This window comes from Thunnus maccoyii, chromosome 14, assembly GCF_910596095.1.
Source record: "Thunnus maccoyii chromosome 14, fThuMac1.1, whole genome shotgun sequence".
Classification (NCBI taxonomy): Eukaryota; Metazoa; Chordata; class Actinopteri; order Scombriformes; family Scombridae; genus Thunnus; species Thunnus maccoyii.
The window spans coordinates 24,224,272-24,246,755 of NC_056546.1; the positions used below are offsets into that span (position 1 = coordinate 24,224,272).

A 22,484-nucleotide genomic window follows, 5' to 3' on the forward strand; every position below is an offset into this window, starting at 1 on the left:
TCCTCCTCCTCCTCCTCCTCCTCCTCCTCTGATTTTCCAGCCTGTGGTTTGAATCTCATCACTGGCTCCTTTTCAAAACAGGCTCACAAACATCATGATTGATTCAGCCACTATCCTCCAGGATCTCTCAATGCCTGCCTGGGCTGGAGATTAATTTATTTTCCTCATCTTAATTTTTACTCATCGCCTCTCCATAAAAAGGCTAAATGTCAAGCATGCCTGACTCCTTCTAGTGACACGTCTATTCCAGTAGATAATTACCATAAGGAAATTGATGCTTTAGTGTGCAGAGGGGAATTTAATTTACTCTGACATCCTCAGAGCATAATGCATTCCTAAAGAAAGAGAGTTTTTCAGTTTGCAATTGACTTTTTAGATAAATTGGACTATTTAATGTGATTATCAGTCTTGAACGTCTTTGACTTATTAAGGTGTTGAAACCAATTAAGGGTTACATGCTGCTCATGCTTCCAAATGTGAAAACAGTGAATACTGCTTAAAGATCCATGAAATAAGAACCAGCCTGCACCTATTGTTCGGTAGTCGACCGGCTACATTGCCTGATGATGTTTTGAGACTTGCCAGGTGATGATTTTAATTACAGGAACTTGCTGCATGTTGCAGATTAACCTGAAGGAGCACAGGGTTATTTATGTTTAGTTTGATGTGCAGCTGTGGATTACAGTCCATACATGAAGTATAATCTTACATTATTCAGAATTCAGTGAAATGTGCTTTCATATGCAGGTATTTCCACATGACCAGAAACAATTTCTACATGTTTTATAGATGTCAGAGTTGGAATGATGATCAGGAACTCAGCCGGCAGTGAGTATTGAGCAGTAACTTCTTGAAAACATAGACTGAATCATTGTTCTTATTACACAGTAAATGGACCTGCTGTGTCACTGAACGTGACAGTATCTCTGGTTCATGGAGGACCACAGTCATGATCCAACAGCTCTGCATTCGCTGATAGCGCCTAGTCACATTTCAGTCCCAGCATTCCCTCTGTCCTCATACCGCAGCTTTTCATACCTGCACATGTCCAAAAAGTGCAGCCTCTGACCTAACAAATGAGGCAGCGCCAGCCGTCAGGCTTTGAGGAAGTCAGCGAGCATTGCAGCAATCCATATAATGGCCGTGAAGACACAGCAGGCCACAGTGCTCCTGCCCAAAGTTCCTCCTTTTGCAACCAACTGCCTGAATGTCTTGCTTCTTAGGAGATAAGGGCAGCCTCCCACGAAAGGTGACTCAGCAATCCAGCAAACATACAGCCTCTCCTGAGATAAGAGTGCTGTGTGGGGCCTGGGGACTGTAGGATACTGGGAAAAACAGTCATAAGCAGAGAAAACACTGGAAGGCAAATTAAAAGAATTTAACAACCACTTCTGGGAAACTGAAAAACTCCAGTAACTTAATCAGCAGTGAAATTTACTGCATAGAAAGGGGAAAAACCTCTTCCAGTGATTAGAAATACAGTCATTACAGCAAAAATCTTCCCTACAAGAGATTCATATGAGATAGTAATGACAGGAGAATGAGCGGTGAGTTATTTTAGCCAAACTAGAGGTGTAACTCATTATTTATTTAAAATTTCTATCAATATTAATCCACAATTTATATTTATTTTACTAATTTCAGACATTATATGGGCACCCTTCACTCTATTTAACTGCACAATTGTGCAGGAGACTGACACTTCAAATTGGCATTGGCAGTATAATAAAATTGGAAAGTAGTTATTAAACATCTGAAAGGGGTCCGTATAGTAATGGGTGGCTGCTGCTGTGCTGTAGCTGAGTGCACTGTCCTTACGTTATGTTCATACAAACAGCATGAATGATGACAGAAGGGCAGTAGGTGAATTATTTCACCCCATCTCCTTGTATGTGCTGCAGACAATTGTGGAAACGGTTTGCTAATTTACATTCAGTGTTGTGTATTTCAGTTTCAAGTCACTTCCAAGTAGTTGTGAATTTAGATGAGTGACTCTGCCGCAAAGTGTCCAGTGTTAAAGTTAAAAAAGTGGCTTGCAGAGATGATACTAATGACTGCAGCTGAAACTAAAAAAAATATGTAATGGGTTTCCAGAGTCAGTGTTATGCATAGTGCTGGTTTGTACACTCCTGCGCAGTAAACCACAGGGAAAGCCACATTTCAGTGAATATAATGCGTATCTGCAAATGATCTTCTGCAGGACTGTGAGAATGCTCAATATACATGCATCTTAAAACAGAAAGTAAAAAACATGTTGAAAAAAAAAAAAATTATAATCCTGATTCTGGACACCTGCTGATGTGATGAGGCAGGACCAGGAGACTTTAACACTGAGGGGGCAAACACAGAACAGAGAGAGCAGTCAAATGGATGAAACATTAAAGAGAAAATGAGAAAAAAAAAAACCTCATTAAATGAGAAAGAAAAGAGTTGTGTTAATTTCATGGACTGCTTCAGCGTGCCAGAACAGGTGACAGAAGGGGAGCTGTCCAATATGCAAGTGAGGAGTCCCCCCCATCAGCTTCCTCGGTGAGAATGAAATAAATAAACAATGAATGGTCCACTCTCCTCGCGCGCCTCATCCCATCTCATGCATGGCTGCCAGTAATGGTCTACTGGGTGTCAGCTTTTATTGGCACGGCACAAAGCAAGTGCCAAGGGCTCCGTGGCTCGACTCCCCGCTGCAGACTCGGCCTGTGGATAAAAGCAAGCAAAATGCTTCAGCCGAGCTCAGAGACATAGTCATGTTGGGCTGGAACGAGGAAGTGCAGTGGAGAGGGGAGGGACTCAGGGCGCAGCTCCATGGGGCCGCCGCGGCGCTGCGACCTTCTGCACATGGAGCCGGGGAGAGTTGGAAGAACTTCATACTGCAAACTCAAGGAATAGCAGGTAAAGTGACTTCCACCGCGCTTTATAGCTCGACACTAATCTCAAAGGCTAGGTCAAGACCTCTAAATTGATCCCACGCTGTTTTTTTCTGAAGATTTTTAGGAGACTTGCACCTGACTGGAAGAGACTCCTTAGAGTTTCGGTGCAGGTGCGGCGCAGCATCAGATCCCGTTTGGTGCGCGCTTTTCTTTTCTGACAGAGGATATATAACTGATTAACAAACCACAGTACTTTTTAAGATTAAGTACACAAAAATAGATTTTTTTTCCGTGTTATTTGTTACTAAATAGTAATTTAAGGGAAATTGTGGGATGTTCCCCTTTTTTCCATGTGCCTTTTTCTTTTGGGAACATATGGATAAATATTTCACAATAACTCTGATTTCTTTAAAAATACTGTTCTAATTTCTAACATTTCCTACTAATTATCTACGCCTTCCGTTACAATTTTAACTTGTTTAATACGTTTTTACACTTCTGTTATAGCACCTGTTGCAACAGTTGTGCGCACTCATGAACTTCAGATAGTACCTCTGAATCTGAAGTGTGATAAAATATTCTAAAAGACATATTTTCATTTTTGTAACTTTTGTCTCGAGCGTAAAATTGTCGGGGGCCAAAGACATAACCGAATGTGAAAATATTTCAGCGCTGCTTGAACAGGAAATCAGTACGCACAGACTAACCCTGTATCTAAAAATGTTTCACATGAATTGATCGATTAATTTGATAATTCTCCATACCGGTAAGCTTTGTTTTCAGCTGTTCGAACCACAGTCTCAGTTCGTTGTTTAACGACTGCGTGAAGGGAAGAGAAAAACACACAGACACATACAGTAGGCAGGACTGATGAAACTTTTTACAAGGCTGACTTTGAGGTGGAAAGTTGCTCATCAACGCCCAGACCAAAAACAGCAAGATTCACTCTCAAACTGTTGAGGAAATAAAGTGTTTTCTGCTTTTTAACACGTTGCAAAATCTAAAGTTCCTGGTTGTAGTAGCTGTGTCTCTGCAAAAAAAAATTACTGGCCATTAGCGTTTGACTTATACATTGTATATTTAACGTAGCGTAAAGCAATGAGGTTACATTCATTTGTTCAAATCTTAAACTGTATTTTTTCTCATGAGACAGCAGCTTCGTATTATGTAACCTGTATATATGAATTCACTTTTAATTAAAATATTTTTTACTCACAGTTTGAGACATTTAAGGGAAGTTAATGATCCTGTAATTTCACTCAAATCACACTGAAATGCAACAATTGAACAAAATCTAAAACTTGGCTAAAAGTAGTAGAAAACTCGTCTCATTTTAGTTGTTAGATCTACTTAAAACTTGGAAACACACCTGCACAAATGTGACTTTTTCACAGCTCAGTTGGAAAGAGAAGTGCTGAAAGTGCTGCAAATCTGTCTGCAGATACATCATCTTTCTTGTCAGTAGAAACAGAAGTAGGAGGGGGGTTAGGGGGGGAGAGAGGGGGAGAGGGCAGAGGAAGACAGACAGTTATTAAAATGATTGTACTGTCTGAATACCAGAGTAGTGAAGTGTGTCAGATGCAAATGAAGGAAACTTCTCTTCAGCGCACCTTTACTCTCCCCTCACCCCCTCGATAGGCTCCCAGAACACATCCGCTAACACTATCTACCCACTTACACTCATACATTTCATGAATTACTGATGAGAATCTCCGTGTGAATATGAACAAAGTTGACCGTGCACCACATTGCTTGGCAGTGTAGGGTAATCTCCTCTTCTGATGCTTGATAAGAAAGCGCCCACAGCTTCATTACTTCTCATAAACCCACAGGAGTGAAAATTATTAATTCATTAATCGTCAGTAAGTCTGCTTAGAAACTGTCTAAACTGGAAACTTTTAGTGGACTGTGGGAACAAATAATAAGATATGATTGATATTATTTTTACATGTAACTAGAGTGAGGTCAACAATGATGTGTGTTGTTATATTACCTAAGTTTTATTACACTGAAAAACCATAGTTTCCATAAGCAGAAACACATATAGAAATATTTAATGTGACCCTCTTTGACCTTTTATTTTTGACCTTTAGTTTTTATCATTCCATAAAATTAACAGACTTGGTTGGATTGTGTCTTACTGTTGGGTTATTACATGAAATTTGTACAATTATAAGAATTATAATAACATCAAACTTTAATCTCATTCTGACTGAAACCGTGAAAATAACGTGTGTGTCATTTTTTGTTACATCTGTTTTTACATTCAGATACTTGAGTGCTGCTTCATGTGTTCCAATATTTACATTTTATTTTAAATGTGTGTTGTTATGTACACTCATAATATATATGAGCTTCCTCTTGGGTATCCAAACTTTACTGGTGTGGTCCTCAGTATCTGTTAACGGTTTCGTTGTTTCTCATCTCCACCCTGCTCCCTGGTGTAGCTTTTGCACCTCACTCTGAGCAGACGCCTCTAACCCCCTCCCCCACCACCATCCACCAAACACACACACACACACACAAACACACACACACACACATAGAGAGGAGGAGGACTGAGAATTCTGTCAACCCACAAGCCTCTTCCTGCCTCTCCTCACTTGACGTACTCAGACCAAACTTTTCCAGTCCCCCCTGCACTCACTGTGAAGTCTTTTCTGAGACTTCCATTTCACTTGCTGAAAGAGTCCACCTGCCCCCAGTTCATGACACACACACACACTCACCAACACACACAGATGCACACACACATCTTCTGGGTACAACCAGGACATGAGCAATAAGGGGAGGAGAATAAGGGGAAAACTGACGTTTTCAGTGTTTTAGTTTGATTCAGTTAAGTAAGAGAGAAAAAACGTATGGCTTGTGACAGTAGTTGTGTGAAAGTGATTTTAATTGCACAGAAAATATGTTTTCAGTGTTTATTAAGTAAGACTTTAAACTTTAGCAGAATTAACAGTATGTAAAAGTGGGCTGCAAGCAGTTTTTAGAGCAGTGACAAAACGTCAAAGACAGAAAATAAAAACAGAATGAAAATAGTATCACTGCGTGCTCAAACAAAATAGCTACTTCCTGAATATTCAGTGTGCACCTTACTTTCCACATGCCTACGCAAGTGGGTTGTGGCTGAATGTAGGAACTCTCTTTTTTATTTCTGTTGAAGCCCCCCCACCAACACATCCGTGTTTCCCCTCGCGCCATCTGCCCAGAAAAAAGGGCACATGAGAATATACCTCCCTCTGCCCCCGACCTCCAAACTCCAGATGCTGAAGGACGACGGTGCAGAGTCGTAGCTCAGCAGAGTAACACGCAACACCCCGTGTTGTGCTGAACAAATCATCTGCACCAGTGACCTTTGCCCCCCCCTCCTCCCCTCACACTTGCATCCTGGGCGTCTGCAGCTCCTGACTTGACTCCGCAGAATATTGTGCGTTGCGACAGAGCGGCCCGGTCGCTTCCCACTATTTGTTCCAAATGTGTGGAGCCATCTGTCAGTAAAACAGGAAGGCCTAGGTTCCCCTTCTCCCTTGGGCTTGTTTCGCTATTTTCGGGAGCTTCACTTCTCCCTGTGTGGCTGCTTGGACTGGGCAGCGGCCCCACCAAGGGCTTCTTGAAGTGGCGGAGCTGGGGCTGAGGCTGTCGGGCCCATCTGCTGCAGGCTTGAGGGCCATCCATTATTAATGGGGCCACGAGCACTGGTGACTCCTCAGATATTCAGCCCTGGCCGGAGGATCGCTTCTGGACTCGACTGCCTCGTCTTGCTAAAAAAATTAATAAATAAAGAGAACTTCTCTGTCCTTCGGCCTGCTTTTCTGTCCCTCTTCTTTTCTTAATCTCTTTTCTCTACACCTTCCTGTTGCATTTGCTCTTCTGACTCCTTGCCCTCCATTGCTATCTACATCTCTACATCTCTATATCTATCACGCTGCCTTAGTGGCCCGCTCTTTCGCTTTTCTTCTTCTTCTCGTTCTCCCTCTCTTTCCTCCCATCATTTTGTTTCTGATTGTGGCTTGCATGCGTCTGTGCTCAGGCCGCGGGCTCAGCGATGCATGCTCAGTAAATTAGAGAGAACACGAGCGCCGATCAGCTGGGCATGGCAAACACCCGCATCCTCGGTGACCTGGGGCCAGTTAATTTTCTGCTTAATTTTGCGGCAGTCAGTTTGCATTTTTGGATGATTACGTGGCAGGAAATTAACAATAAATAACAAATGTGGTCTGAAAGCCCATTCCCAGCAACCCTGCGCTACCAACCAAGCCACTCTCCAAGTTCAGTCTCTCTGTCAGACTTGTAATGAAAATGTCTGTAATTCTTTGTAATGTAATGTGAGGGACAGTGGTGTGTCTGCCACTGTGACAAGAGTGATCTCACTGAGGTGACTGAGTCACACCGAGAAAGTACACCCTTTACTCCCCTCTAGCTTTTTATAATGTTGTTTCCTCAGCATGCACTTGATTAAACTTACACACTTCTACATCTCCATCTCTCTCCCATTAGAGTACTTGCACCGCATGGAGACAGAGGAGGCCCAGGAAATGGCCCAGATGCCAGGTAAAAGACTACCTACTGCATGATTGAACTGTAGAGTGCAGAAAGTAGATACAATAGGCCCACAAACAGATCTTACACCAGCCCGAGGTAATTTTACTTCTCCTGAATGAGACACGTCAAGGGGTTGCGTGGTGAGTGATGGGTGCTTGCTGGTGTGTGTCTCCCCAGGCAGGGACAGCCCCCCTGCCAATGAAGCATCGGAAGAGGCAGAGGAGCCCATGGCCGTCCCAGAGGACCTGTCAGCCAGCTCCACCCACCAGCAGAACAACAGAGGGGACAAAGGTATGAGGCAACATCTCTCCGAATACACCCACAGCCAGTCAGAACATCACTGATGCTTGCAAAAAAAATTAAGAGTAAATTAACATAAGTGTGTGATTGCTGTGTTAAGTTGAGTGTATCCCATGAAGCAGCAGTGCCTTTCCACAATATTAATGTATTCACTTCCAAAGCGGCCAAATCAGAGTTAAATGGTTAAATCAACGTATGTCAGTATCAAAAGCATAACATATACATATATATAAAAGCATAAAATGTTTTTATAACTTAATCCCAGGCACATCCAGTGGGAGATATTTGCTGTTCCAAATCCCTTGGAAAATTAATTTTAAGCTGCAAAGAGGCACATTTAGGTCATTGGCAGAAAAGGTAAAAAAAAAAAAAAAATCCCTTTGATCCATGGCATGTCATTAATAAGCCGAATCTTAAGGAATAGCTAATGTGGCCTTGATTTGAGTTTGTGAACATCAAGCCAGGGAATATCGTAGTGAAAATAAGGATGAAACAGGCGAGGGAATTCACATCTGCGATGTATATTTATCTCAAGTCTCCTAACACGGGTGGTATGTCAGAAAACAGGAAATGTTTAAGGTGGAATCATTATGGGACATTAGAGGCTAATTGGTTTTTACATGACAGCAAGATGAATCAGATATAACATACAGTTTTCATAGGATAAATTACACAGGTTTAATTTTGCTTATTATTGTTATTAGTCTATGAAATTCAAGCTGAATACTGTTTACAAAATGTCCAAAATGTTAGTCACAGTTTTCAACAGTTACTCATCACTTATTTTATTAATTTATGGTATGTTTACCATTCACAAATATAGGAGATATAGATATAATGAATCAGACAGGTTTGAGAAAATGTTTCAGACAGTTAAAGATGTGAAATGTGCTAAAAGAGGGGCAGCCCAGGATCTGGAAAATGTTGGTTATATATTTTATTTTCATCATGACAAATTATTTTAGTCAGTGGCAAAAAAACAACAACAAACAAACAAAAAAACAACAACAACAAGCATAACTGCTCAAATTTGACCATCCTATCTGTGTTTTTCCACGTATCCAGATAACGGCAAAGATTAGCAGCACACAGTCAAAAATAAAATGTGAGAGGAAACTGAAATAGGATGTGTAAGAGTTTCCTAAGAAGAACTTGCCATCAGACAGTTTCAACACTCCTGGAGATAACACCAGGAACAGGGCCAAGCTCAAGAGATCAGCGCATCACTACACCACATAGGTCACACACCTGCATGCACACACACACACACACACACACACACACACACACACACACACACACACACACACACACACAAACACACAAATGCTTTCTGTTTGACTATACAACTGTTGAGCTGTCATGCAGGAATCTCTGAACATTGTGTGAAGGAGATCTAAACAACGGAAACACTGAAAGTTAGGGAGCGTGTGTTTAGCCACATTTTATCTGACGGAGTACATCTCATCTCAGTCGACTGAGAGGTTTAGTTCAATCGAGGAAAGATGGGAGAGTCAGAAAGCAAATGATTTAAATGTTTGACTTTTATTGGTGGCACATATAGTAAAAAAGTAAAGAGCGCACAGCTGGCAGAGTTGATCTTTGACTTTCTGTACAACATGTGAGTTTCTGTTCATTCCCTGTACAGTACGATCACTGCGTATGAGTGTGTGTGTCTATATAGGGACAGAGAGAAAGAAAGAAGGGAAGTGTAAGTATCTGGTACATCTATGCATCGCTGCCTCTGTGATAAAAGCTCGAATGAGTTATAATTATCACCCAGGATCATGTGCTGCTCAGTTCTCTGTAGTGAAAAGGGTTGAAAAGCAGAGGGACTGTATGTGGGACACAGGACCTCAAAGTATTGAAAGCTCAAAAACCACAAAACCAGGTTGTTTCCTGTTGCAAATAAGTCCTCACAGCCAGGATCGTCATTACTGCTTCTCGTTCGCACGGCTGCAATCCACATATATGTGACTTCAGGCATAAAGAAAACATCAAAGTGAAAAATATTTTTGCCCAAATTTTTTTTAAAGTTTAGTCAATTTTCACAGAAAACAAACAAAATTTATTTATTATCTTGTGAGATTGAGTTGGATGCCTTTCGGAAATACACGTGAATGTCTAAGTATGAGGACATATCTGGTTAAAGTCACAAGGCGGCAAGATGACCTTCGTAACATCCCAGTGAAAAGATTTCTCTTTCACTTTCAGTGAATCAGACAGCTATGTCAGAGACATGAGACTGAGAGGGAGACTTAGCTGTCTAGTTCCCGAAAACACGGAGGCGAGTTTTTTTTTAAAAAGTGTGAGGGGAAAAGCAGGCTGTTTTTGGTGTTCCTGCAAGTCGTGTTGAGCGTGTTGCTGGCGTGGTTTAACACATGTGGTTCCACTACCTTGCACACAGGGTTATTTTCAGGCAGTGAGAGCAGCACAGCTCGGTAACAGGAACCCCCAGCAAGCTCCCTGTGTCTCCACGTTGCACACATGTACTAACACACTTGCTAACTTGCTTCCTATATCTGCTATCTACCTCTGTCAATGCAGCTTGATAAAATGCCTCTTTTATACTAATGCTGCACATTATTTTTTATGTTTGTTAGTCACTTCTCTCAGATTTTATCAGTGTTTCATCCTCCGTCACCGTCTGTGTGCCTTTATTAGTAATCTGAGGATTTAACATTTAGAGCCACACAAGGTTATAACCATTTTTATTGCGAGCTGTTTTGTTTGTCGACTACGTGATCTGACACTTGCTTCCCAAAACGAGCAAATCAGGATGTGTGGCTGTGACAAACATGATATAAAGTCAAAAAGCCTTCTTCCTACTCCCAATTTAGTCACAACTTCCCCATATCCATGAGAAGTAGGTAGCCCAAGCCCAGTGTTCATGGTTCCCTTCTGTCTGCTTCCGTTAATACAGCCGGCAGATGACCTGAGAGCCTCGCTGCAGGTGTATTACATGTCTTAGAATTGAGAAACCGACAGCAGATATGAACATGAAGGGTTTTATATTTCAGAGTTACAACCATTCCTTTTCTCTTTCACCTCTGAGGCCAGTATTGAGCAAGACGATAGTCTGACTGAGCCTTTTTATTGATTTCCACAATGAACCTCTCACTAACGTAAAGTCTCAAAAAATGATGACTCCAGCTGTTCTGATCAGGTTGTAATTTTCTTTCACTTCCACAAACATAGCAAGTAGGATGCGTGCATAACTTGAGTGAACTTCACAAAATGTCACAGAAAGTGTAAATGAGTGAGTGATTCCCAACCTTGGGCCCTTGTACACCTGGTGGTACTTATGCAGTTGTTTGAGGTTACATGGAAAGATTGTGGAGTATCAAAACTAATTTGAAAGAAATTGAAATTACAATTTGAATTTTAAAAAGAAATCCTCACATTGAGTCAGCTGGTACACTTGAACACCAGGAGTTGAGTGTGTGCATAAACTAGTTAGCAAGAAAGATGAGGAGTATGGATTAATGGTTAGCTTTAAGTAACAAAATAAGCAGTCGAAATAGCTAGCTTAAAGTAGCCTAATGGATAAATGGTGAAATAGTTACAAGTAATGGCTGAAATATTATATGTTTTATAACATAAACTGGATAAACAGTTAAAGTAAAAACAACTGATCAATGGTTAATAGAGACAGTTTAAATTACTAAATGAATAAACAGTTGAAATTGTTTGCTAATAGTTGCTAAAAGTAATAGATCAATGGGTGAAATCAACAGCAGTGTTGATTAAAGGGTACTTTCATCTGACAGGGTTGTGAAGGTAAAACTGACACAACCACTGGTTAAAAAAATGCATATCAAACCAGAACTCCAAAAAAAAATTTGTGTTTTGTTGATCCAAACACAAGTGGAGTCAAGACTCATCGCTGTTCACACCTATGTTTATCATGCGTCTCCAAGGTGTCTAGCTGACTACTTGTGTTCAGATTTTATTACTGCCTATGTGACTTCTGCTAGAAGGTCAAAGGGCCCCGCGCACAGTTAGTTTGTCAGTCTGTCGCCAGACAAATGGCGGATTTGTTTCGCATGGGCAAGCTAAGAAAACGTTTCAAGAACTAATATACATGTAATGGGCTATTTCAACTGTTGAGATTGACAGGACAAAGTTATTTGGTGTTGGTGTGCTGTCACCAAACAACCACCACATCCTGCAGTGATGACATATTTTCCTGTTACGTCCTTGTTGGGGATGTATCAGGACACATTGCCTTTTACACTACAAAAGGTTTTGGTGATCGCATCACGATGAGTCTTTGTGATCATTTTCACTTGTATTTAGTGCTGTCCACTTGTGATCCGATCACCCAAGACGCATTTTAAAAGCAAATGTAAACAGGGTCATAATTTAATTTTGGGTGCACATGTAAGGTGTTTGCTAAGTAATTCATACACAGTTCTCTACCAAAACTCATCATCAGCGTTTGCACTTTCACAGAACTTAAGCACCATTTTGTTTTTGTAAACAGTGAAGCCTTCTCTTCCCTTTGCGTGCATGGCTGGTGTTTGTCTTATCTCATCTGCTCAGCACAAAGACAAGACAGTCCGTCCAAAAGATTTCAGCAGACGAATACATGAGTAAAAATGAACAAAAAAAAGTTGTGTGGAGATGGATGATCAGATTATGTGGTTTTGATCGGAAAAGTAACCGTAAATATCTCATTAGTTCTCCAATTTTGCTCCACCTCCTGCTCTCTATGGGAAACATTCTGAACTGTACATTTGGGGACTTATGCTCCGTCGGTGGCTCTCGGTGAAATCGAGACTCCTGCAAAAAAAAAAAAAAAAAAAAAAGTTTCAGTTACAGGCTGTTATACAATTCCTTTCCTGTGCTTCCCTTTCTGTCACTTCTCCATAATTCTTGGTATTTCAGTTAGACAGGCCCTCTTTCTGAAGCTTCCCCTTTTCCATAGATTCCTATATTTCATGATTTCCACTTCTTCCTCTTCAGTTGTACAAACAGAGGTAGAGGCATGGGGAAATCAGGCTGCCACCGTGACATGCAAACCACATGCTGGTAGCTGTGGGACTTGCAAGATCTGTCAGTTCTCTAAAGTTCTCTGATGGGAAAAGAGGGAGATGGTGGCTCAACACAGAGGACACTTCTCTTTTCTGATGACTTCGGGAACACCAGAAATGGAGGTTATGGACTTTTTCTACTAGCTCTTATACTTGGTAATCATCAGTTAGACAGTATTTTTATAATAACTCTTAATACCTGGAAGGATAGAAAAACCAAGATGATGAAAATGCCAAAAGCAAGTGCGCCTGTGTATGTGTTCATCATACTCGGTTGCTCTCATAGACACTGTCGTCCCTAGTTTCACACTGCTTCCTGTGTCTCTGTTTCCTGTTTATCTTGTCATTTGTTTCACCAAAGTGTGATGGTGTGAGATGATCTGTTCGTTTCTTCATCTCATCGCTGACATCCTCAAACATACTAGACATGCTATCCACCTGTGTATCCTTATGAAATGTACAACGCAGCTTTAAAAGAGAAAAGCTCTAGCTGTAGATGTGTAGGCTGTGGGTTGATCTTATCTAATGTTTGTTGGCTTCTCTCTGGTTGAATTGACAAAAAGGCATGAAAAGTGAGGGGGAGTTTTGGCAGTTTTGATGCAGCATCCCGGTAAACATGAAAATGTCTTACTGTATACTAGCTGTTGTAGCTCTAGTCATATTCAGGCAAGAGGGAATGAACAGAACAATACTGACATATAAAGCCAGGCCATATTTTAACATATGTAGTTTTAAAGGTCAGTTTCATGGCTTCGAATCACAGTTTGAATTGATCAATATAATCTTTATAAATTGAGCAAGTAAACATGTAATGTATTTCTAATTACAAGTAACAAAGCAATATGAAAAAAAAGACAGAGATTAAAAAAACAAAACATATGAGTATATGAAAGCATCTGACCAAAAGAAAACCCAAACAATAAATCAAAGAAATCAGTCAGGTAAATTATTTTTAAAAGTAAGAAATAAAAACAATTAATATAAAAAAATTACAAATAATAATAATGACAGAAAAAATATGTTTTTACTTAGAGTGAGGAAAAGTCAGAGGCTCACCTATAAGGCAAAACAAATTCACATGCATTCTTAGAAATGGTCAATTAGGTAAAGTGGATATAAAGACCTAATATTTATTAGAAAAATTCATTCATTAAATGAGGACAGATGAATTGGTTCAGAAAATCATATCCTTTTCCTATTATGAAGCCTTTCAGACCAGGCAAAGGCAACTGTAAGGCTACATTACAATGTTACAATAAGCCGCTCTATCTATTCTCATGTCGCAGCATCAATATCACACTGATAAATTGCCCATCTCTAGTATATAACATCATGAAAGAACCATGCTCGTATTCTAAACCGTGGCCCCCCCTTGCCCTCTTTTCCAGCCTGTAACATTAAAGTTGAGGCTCGCAGTGATGAGGAGAATGGGCTGGCCTGTGACATGAATGGTGTGGAGGAGGAGGAGTGCGCGGAAGACTTGCGCGTGATCGATTCCTCGGGCGCCAAGGTGAACGGCTCACAGCCGAGCCCCGAAGCCAAGGCCTTCTCCTCTGCCGGCGGTATCCGGCTGCCCAACGGGAAGCTCAAGTGCGATATCTGTGGGATAATTTGCATTGGCCCCAATGTGTTGATGGTGCACAAGCGAAGCCACACTGGTAAGCCATCTGCAATACTTCTTGCCCTTCCTTTGCACCCATGTTGACTGTTAGTATGACAGGATGGATGAGGGCTAGTTAGGTGGCTGCTGTGGCTCCTCCTCATGTTTAGAGCATTTTTCAGACTTTAAATGGCAAAATGAAGGTGTCAAAGTAGTTGTCCCCTACTGTTTTCTGGCATTAACAGTGTATATAACTGTAGCTCTGTGTCTTCTTTACCTACACACAAACAGTCCTGATAAGGTCTTAGAAATACACTTTAAAGCCTGTCCTTATGTTTGCAGTAACCCTTATACTCAGTTGTAGTTGTAATGGCATCCTTGCATTTGGCTGTATGCATGCAGACCATCCTATCGTGCGTGAAATAGACTTTGTGCGTACCATTAGCATTCATTATTGTTCATCTAAATGACTCTGAATTACCACATGACAAGCAATAGTAACTGATCATATTATTGTGCGATAAAGCAGCAGAGACGAACTTGGTCCGAAAAAACATGCCCTGAGTTGAGAAACAGGATATCTGTGGCAATTAAATGGAATCTCCATGAAGTGACAATTATCTGGCTATTAAAAGTTCTTCAAATTTCAAAATTGATATTCTATTGTAATGAGCCCAAACCAGTGGTGGGGAACATTTTTGAAAAAGGCACGTAACTGTCAAGCTTTAGAAACTAATGAAACTCAAAATGGAAGAAAGGAACACTTGACTAATGTAAATGCAAAAGAAAGTACAATAAAAGATATAATGAAGTGCCTCCTATTTAAATAGAAAATATTCTGTGGTGAGTCTTTGCTCCTGAAATGCATTTTTAATGAATTTCCTTTTTTATATATTTTTGCTGCTTCACTGATGACTCTTATTTTATGGGGGGCCTTTGAAAAAAAAAGCCATATTAAAACGTTCTCACAGAATGCCACAACACTCGGAGAGGCTGGATATTGGTTTATTCCAGAAGCGCTGATCAGGAAGACTGGCTCTCAACACAAAGTGTTTCCTTCGCTTTATTCAAATGAGGCTGAATTTGCATTGTGATGTGCCGCTCTTATTTTAGAGACGAAGAAGAGGAAAAAATGAGATTTTCAGATCAAATTGACCTAGGCAATGGTGCATTACGGAACTGGCAGGCTGAGTCTGAAAGGCTCTTGTTCGATCAGAGCACCAGAAGTCGGTGGGGCAGGGGGAGCATGGAGAGATGGAGTGTCACTCTGCTGTGAAACCCTCCCAGAGGCTGCTGGATCGCCCCGCAGACGTTCCATCATCCGGCTTGTTCTGTCGTTCGGGATGCTTGTAGTGCAGTGACCCCATATTCCCACAGCAGCAGCCCGCTTTTTCATCCACATAGCAAAGACAAAGACTTTGTGCTTTTATTGTTGTCAGTGGAGGGATCAATCATAGAGAGATTAGGGAAAGTGGTGCTATGAAAAAGTCATGAATCATCAAACTGCCTGATAGGATACAAACTAAATAAAATTGGGTGCCAGTATTCTTAACATTTTCTGCTCTTTTTCTGTGTGTTTTCCACTATCTGCCCCTTTACAGTAATGTGTGTCTGTTGTGTTCTTGTCCTCAGGAGAACGTCCTTTCCAGTGCAGCCAGTGCGGTGCTTCTTTCACCCAGAAGGGTAACCTGCTGCGTCACATCAAGCTCCATTCAGGGGAGAAACCCTTCAAGTGTCACCTGTGCAACTACGCCTGTCGCAGGAGGGATGCCCTCACAGGCCACTTACGCACCCACTCGGGTGAGTACGCAAAGGTCACCCACACAGAAAACTTCTGCACTCATAGTAATTCTAGGAAGCTTTTACAAAAGACACAACATGTTGTGCAGTTTATACAGAGAGAGCTCGGGGCTATATAAGGGGAAGTTGACAGGGTGTAGATATGGTGTCACTTTTTTTTTGCAAATGCTTTGCAGAAGTATGTGTTAATGAAATTTTTGGGTGTAAACACTACACTTGCACAGCCTGCTCTCAATAGTTTGTGAACTAAACATGTCAAATTACTAATGCACACAATTTTTCAGCTCAGTGTGTAAATTTAACTGCATTACTAAACGATAAGTGACTAAAGTCAATTATGATCACTCCGATTATCCATCTCAAGCACTTTTTAAGTCTGTAAAAGTTGGTTTTCATGACATACTGAACTAAAATGAATGGAAACTAATGGCTGCATAGAAGATATAAAAATGCAGTAAAAGAATGTGGCTCATGATGTTACTCTATATCCATGAAAAGACCGAAACCAACAATCTGTTAGTCCAAGTTTTTCACACTTTTTGAATTCACTGCTCTGTCTGTAGCACTCAGCCCCAAGCCCACTGACAAACAGGACTAACTAGTGCAGTAGTCAGGGACTGTTTTCTGATGCAGTTTGATATACAACTGATATATTTTTAATAGTTTTTGGACAACAACGGAGAGCTATGGCACAGAAGAATAAGATATGGTAGTGGCTCATGTCCAGGGCTGTAGCCAGAACTTTAGAAATACCAAAGTCATGAATCCGAGTGTCACAGGTGGTGTGTATTACGCAGCAGCAGGGGAAGGACCCAAATGCAGACTATAGAGGCAGGTAGGGACAGTTCATTGAGTTTATTGTCAAAAGCTCACAGGCATGGGTGGCAAGTCCGAACTGTCCAAACAGCAGTAGTATTAAATCCATAGAGTTGTAGGGATGAGATACAGGGAAGTCCAGACAGGCAGGCAAACAGGTGCAGATATGGCACAGGTCCAGGTAACCAAAAACAGAAGCTCGAAAGCACTGACAAAAAAACACCATGACAACAACAACAATCTGACAGGGGAAAAAAAGGATCTAGGTTGGTATACAGAGTAATTGGCTGACAAAGGAATGAGTTGCAGGTGGACGGTGTAGGCCAGGTAACTGCAGGACTGATGAGAAGTAGGAACAGGTGTGTCTATGGAGAAAGGAGGGAAACTCCGAGGGCATCTGGTGGACAGCTTGAGGATGGCAGGTCTGGGGAGTTGGAGGAAAGTACATGGCGTGGGAGAAGTGAGCAGGGGCTGGAGACAGAGGGCTGGGGATGTGAGAGTGTAGCTGCAGAGGAGGACGGAGGAGCACATAGTGACACCAAGTTCCTCAATGCTCCCTACTCCAACTCCAAAAATATCTCACCAGACATCATGAGAATTTCCTTTTAATCATTTGGATTTCTCATATTTTACTTACTCAGCTGTATATTTATATTTTCACGGCCAGGAATAAAGTTCTGGGAAATACTCAATCCTTTTACTTATTCCTTTGTATTTTTGATGTACAAGTAGTCAAATTTAATTTAGAGGAATCATCTGATAAAATACTCATCATATGTGTTAATTCAAACTCCCCCCAGAAATATTCCCAGAATAATCTGAAAACCTCATTGGAAGCTACAGTCATTCTCATAACTTCCCAAAAAATATAAAAATATCTATCTCTAAGTTTTTTTTGGCACAGGATGTACCAAAAATATCCTGTCAATCAAACCAAACTTCTTTTCCTTGCGTTTTCTGTTGATTAAGTTTTTAGGTAGCATTCTTTTCTTAAATTTATTCCATTTATTTATTCATTTCCTTTTATTTATTCCAGTCACACTGTATGTAAAATCTCTCTTCCTGTGTTGTGTGATATAAATTTGAAAAAGACAGCAACTAAAACGTTTTTTAAACTACATCTGCCATTGGTTCACTTCAATATGAACCACTTTATACTTTGTTATACTTCTCTGTTGACTGATGTAGTATTTTTTTTTTTGCAGTTGGAAAACCCCACAAGTGTGCTTACTGTGGGCGGAGTTACAAGCAGCGCAGCTCTCTCGAGGAGCACAAGGAGAGGTGTCACAACTATCTCCAGTGCATGGGGCTGCAGAACAGCATCTACACAGGTTGGTGCCTCATGGGACGTTCGCATTCACTTACACCCAAATCTGATGACCTACTTTACCCCGAGCGCAGGACTCGTTATGCACGCAAACAGCAGTGTACTATGCAGACAATGCCGCAGATATTAAATGCTCCAACAGGTCAGGTTAAATTAATCTCATTAATATTTGAATACAGTTTTCTGATGGAGTCTGCAGTCATGAATTAAATGAACACACTATAAAATATTTGAGTTGAAGCTGAGACACATAACTATACTTTATCTGTGCGCATGATCAAATACTATAATTACAGACCAAGTGCTTCACATGTGTCAGAATAGTCCGCTCTGTGCTCTGTGAGAAAAACTCCACCACCAGGCATGTGTTTAAAAAAAAGCCCTCTTACACCAGCTCATCACTTTAAACAAACTCCAAATACTTTGACTCTGAAATCTACTTCTCTGTCTTGCTTTCCAGTAGTAAAGGAAGAAAGCAACCAGAATGAACAGAGGGAAGACTTAAGCCAGACGGGATCTGACAGAGCCTTGGTGCTAGACAGACTAGCTAATAATGTAGCTAAACGTAAGAGCACTATGCCACAGAAGTTTGTGGGTAAGGGCTGATATCTGCTTCCTTTGTGTGAATACAATGCTGGTAAATGAGTGTGACTGCTGCACCTTTAAAGACTGTGTTGGTGAAGCTGCAATGTGTTTTGTGTCAGTTACTGTTGCATATTTCTTGCATGCAGTGTAATAGAAAAAAGTCTATTTTTGCATTTCAGTCTGACTAGGAATTAGGCCTTTAATTTGTTTAATGCATGTCAAGCCATTTTCCTTTTGTTATATTTTATCTTTTTGATCATTGTTTGAAAGGATTTTTTTGTTGCTTTATCCTGTATATTAATTTTACATTAAAATGATGACAATCTTCATAACAAAAGAGAAAAAAAAATGATGCAGAGGCTGAGAATAATTTAAGAGCATGATACCAAGAAACAACAAAAACAGTGAGTCATTTAAAAGCTGAGCTAGAGATGAGCAAGCTCAGTATCAAGATGTTGAAATCACAGGATGTAGGTGAAAGTTTAAACTCTGCTCTGTCTCTCTGGGTCCTCAGGTGACAAGCGTCTGTCGGATCTCTCCTACGACGGAGGAGCAGGCGAGCTGATTCAGCCCCATGTCATCGACCAGGCCATCAACAGCGCTATCAGCTACCTGGGTGCTGAGTCTCTCCGGCCACTGGTCCAGACCTCCCCAGCCTCCTCTTCTGATGTGGGCCTCAGCTCGATGTACCCGCTGCACAAGCCGGGGTCCGAGGGCCACACAGGGACGGGCCACAGTCTGTCGGCCAAAGACAGTGCAGCTGAGAACCTGCTGCTGCTCTCCAAGTCCAAGTCTGCCTCCAGCGAGAAGGACGGCTCGCCCAGCCACAGTGGCCAGGACTCCACAGACACCGAGAGCAACAACGAGGACCGGCCTGGCGGGGCGGCGACCAGCCTCATCTACCTGACCAACCACATCACTTCAGGGGTGAGGAACGGCGTGCTGCCCCTGGTGAAGGAGGAGCAGCAGAGGCAGTATGAGGCCATCCGGGCCAGCATGGAGATGGCCTCCGAGGGCTTCAAGGTGGTGACGGCAGACGGGGAGCAGGTGAGGGCGTACCGGTGTGAACACTGCCGCGTCCTCTTCCTGGACCACGTCATGTACACCATTCACATGGGCTGCCACGGCTTCAGAGACCCCTTCGTGTGCAACATCTGCGGTCACCGAGGTCAAGACCGATACGAGTTCTCCTCTCACATGACACGAGGGGAGCACCACTACTGAGCCCCGGCCACCAGAGAACACACACTTTCACACAGACAAACAGCACATGGAACACACACACACACACACACACACACACACACACACACACACACACACACACACACACACATTCATTAATAGACATGCACATGAAATAAATGCATAGAAAAACATGATGTAAAATACACTGTTGATGTCTGAAAGTTGTGTTTTTTATACAAAGTATGCATGTTTGTTGAATACAGATAAATGTATACAACTATTAAAATTAAAATCCATTCATTACTTCAGTTTATACCAAGAGGAAGATTAACTCACATGTCATTTTTAAAGACAGAAGATAATGTTCAGTGCAGACAAGATGTCAGAGTTACGGTGCCTCAGTACTGCCACATCCTACATAGCGTTCATTATTTGCAGTTGTTACTTGTATAGAATGTATAAAGCTGTCTCCTTCTTCATGGTAAACCAGGCTACAACTTTTTTTTTTTCTAAAAAAAAAAATCCATCTTTAGATTTTCAAATCTCTGTGCCAAAGTGTCTGAAATGTCAATAAAATATTATTTTCAGCAGTTGTTCTCAGTGCAGGCAAACCCATTTTAATATTAGTATTAAATACAATAAATAAAAAAAACATTACAATCAATGTAGATAAACCAACACTTCAATTTTAAACCTGTATTCTTGTATTTGTACCAACTTACATATTATTTATATAACATTTACATGCCTGTCTGTTTTTGTATTTATTACTGTGATTGGTGTTTGTCTGTAGAGTAGTTTAATAAAAGCTGCCTATCTTTCTGTTGAACTGTACTAAATGTGTTTGAAGTGAAAACATGACTGCTGCTGGAAGCTATTTTTTAGTTGTATCAGAAGAAAATGTTATCCTGGTCTTTTGTTTTATACCTGATGGTAATGAAGTGTTTCATTCACAAAAAAAAAAAGCCATCTGAGGTTCGAAGGGAGCTTTATGCTTGCAAAATATCAATAAAGGATATTTTATATATGCACAAAGAGTGTTGAAGTGTTTTGTTTGTCAGTGTGGAGTAATTAAATGAAAGCAGTAGAAATTTATTTCCAGAGGAAAATGTTTAATGAAAAAGGGGCTACGGGAACATCTTTATAATCATAAATACATGTTGATGTTTCATGACAAAATGTGTACATTTTTAATAGCAGAGTCTTTCCTTAACTGGACTTTATAAACCACTTGTCAAAGAATATGGAAATGTCTATATTAAAAATGATTCAAGGAAGGAAAATGATTCTTGGAGTTAATGGAAAGTTTATTTCAGTTTTACATCATCATTTCACTTTCTTAAGAGATATGGAAATTTCATTTCATTCTCTCGAACCCTCTGAAATCATTATGTTCAGATGTCATTCAAGATACTGCTCACGCCTTCCTGTCAAGGAAAAATTGAGAAGCTGTGAATGACTGGCATTTGTATACAAAATGCAAAAAAAAAACCAAAAACCCCAACCAAAAACACTGAACACACTAAAAGAAAATATAGAGTGAAAGGTGCAATAGATAGATACTACATACAATGAAATCACAGTGTGTTTAAAAAATACAATCTAGATTTTACAAAAAGAGGCTCATTGTGATCATTTCTGTTCTTGTAGTACAAACCATAATTTCCATGATTTCCAATTATAAACATGTATTTTTATCATCTTAAAATCAACCAAGGATGCCAAACAGACAGTGGAAGACAAGGCCAACACTCCACAGTGGCATTTGCCTGCCCAGAGACCCTCGTGTTATAATTGTGACATCAAGGGAGCACCAGTAGCATAAGCAGCACATACACAGAAGGGTGTGTTTGAGCGTGAAGACCCTGCACACACACACACGCATACATACACCAGCAGGTCGACATGTGCCTTGTCCAGGACCTGAAGAGTGCACGGCCGGTCCTCTGAGGAGCGAGAGCAGCGGAGAGCTGGGACAGAGAGGATCAGGCATTGGAGCAGAAGGCAGGGGCCGGGGCTCTGAGGGCCAGGCCTGTCTGGAGAGGCCCAGTTGGGGCCGGCGGAGGAGCTCAGCGGCGTTGTGCAGCGACAGCCTCGTCCAGATGGCTGCTGTGTGATTTAGTAGAAACGGGAAGCAGCTGTGGCCAGCGCTGAGCCCCCACGCTTCACTGGGACCCAACAGGGGAGGGAGGGCATTTGCATGAGAGGGATAATCTGGCCAACCAACTTGGGCCCTGCCAGAATCCCAAATCTCACTTCCCCTTTCAGCTAGCTGACTGAAATACTCCTTTATGAATTAGACTTTACCAAATCCAGTTGTGCTCATCACAGGACCCAACAGTTTCAAGGTGTTACTACTCAAGTTTTTTCACACTTCACAAGACTGTGTCCCATTAATTGATGATCACAATAAAATATTT

The 22,484-nt window shown here is 41.2% G+C and overlaps 1 protein-coding gene across 8 annotated transcripts; it reads left to right on the top strand.

Moving 5' to 3' along the window:
• Window positions 1-389: 389 nt before the first annotated feature.
• Window positions 390-20,716, top strand: ikzf1 (IKAROS family zinc finger 1 (Ikaros)). 8 transcript variants are annotated; one of them, XM_042433972.1, is made up of 8 exons: window positions 390-2,889; window positions 7,368-7,421; window positions 7,590-7,703; window positions 14,137-14,406; window positions 15,981-16,148; window positions 18,170-18,295; window positions 18,755-18,886; window positions 19,391-20,716. In XM_042433972.1, exons 1-8 carry the CDS (start codon window positions 2,556-2,558, stop codon window positions 20,098-20,100), a joined length of 1,908 nt encoding a protein of 635 aa, XP_042289906.1. In that variant the 5' UTR covers window positions 390-2,555; the 3' UTR covers window positions 20,101-20,716. The 8 variants fall into 8 exon arrangements, with proteins under 8 accessions (XP_042289906.1, XP_042289911.1, XP_042289905.1 ...); XM_042433971.1 differs by having other exon boundaries at window positions 391-2,889; window positions 18,752-18,886; XM_042433973.1 differs by lacking the exon at window positions 18,755-18,886 and having other exon boundaries at window positions 392-2,889.
• Window positions 20,717-22,484: the final 1,768 nt, after the last annotated feature.

Bases quoted from the DNA above. Each gene is read 5' to 3' on its own strand.
- ikzf1 (XM_042433971.1), top strand. From the start codon at position 2,556: ATGGTCCACTCTCCTCGCGCGCCTCATCCCATCTCATGCATGGCTGCC. The intron at 18,296-18,751 runs GTTGGTGCCTCA...CTTGCTTTCCAG, and splicing joins GCAGAACAGCATCTACACAG to TAGTAAAGGAAGAAAGCAAC. The intron at 18,887-19,390 runs GTAAGGGCTGAT...CTGGGTCCTCAG, and splicing joins TATGCCACAGAAGTTTGTGG to GTGACAAGCGTCTGTCGGAT.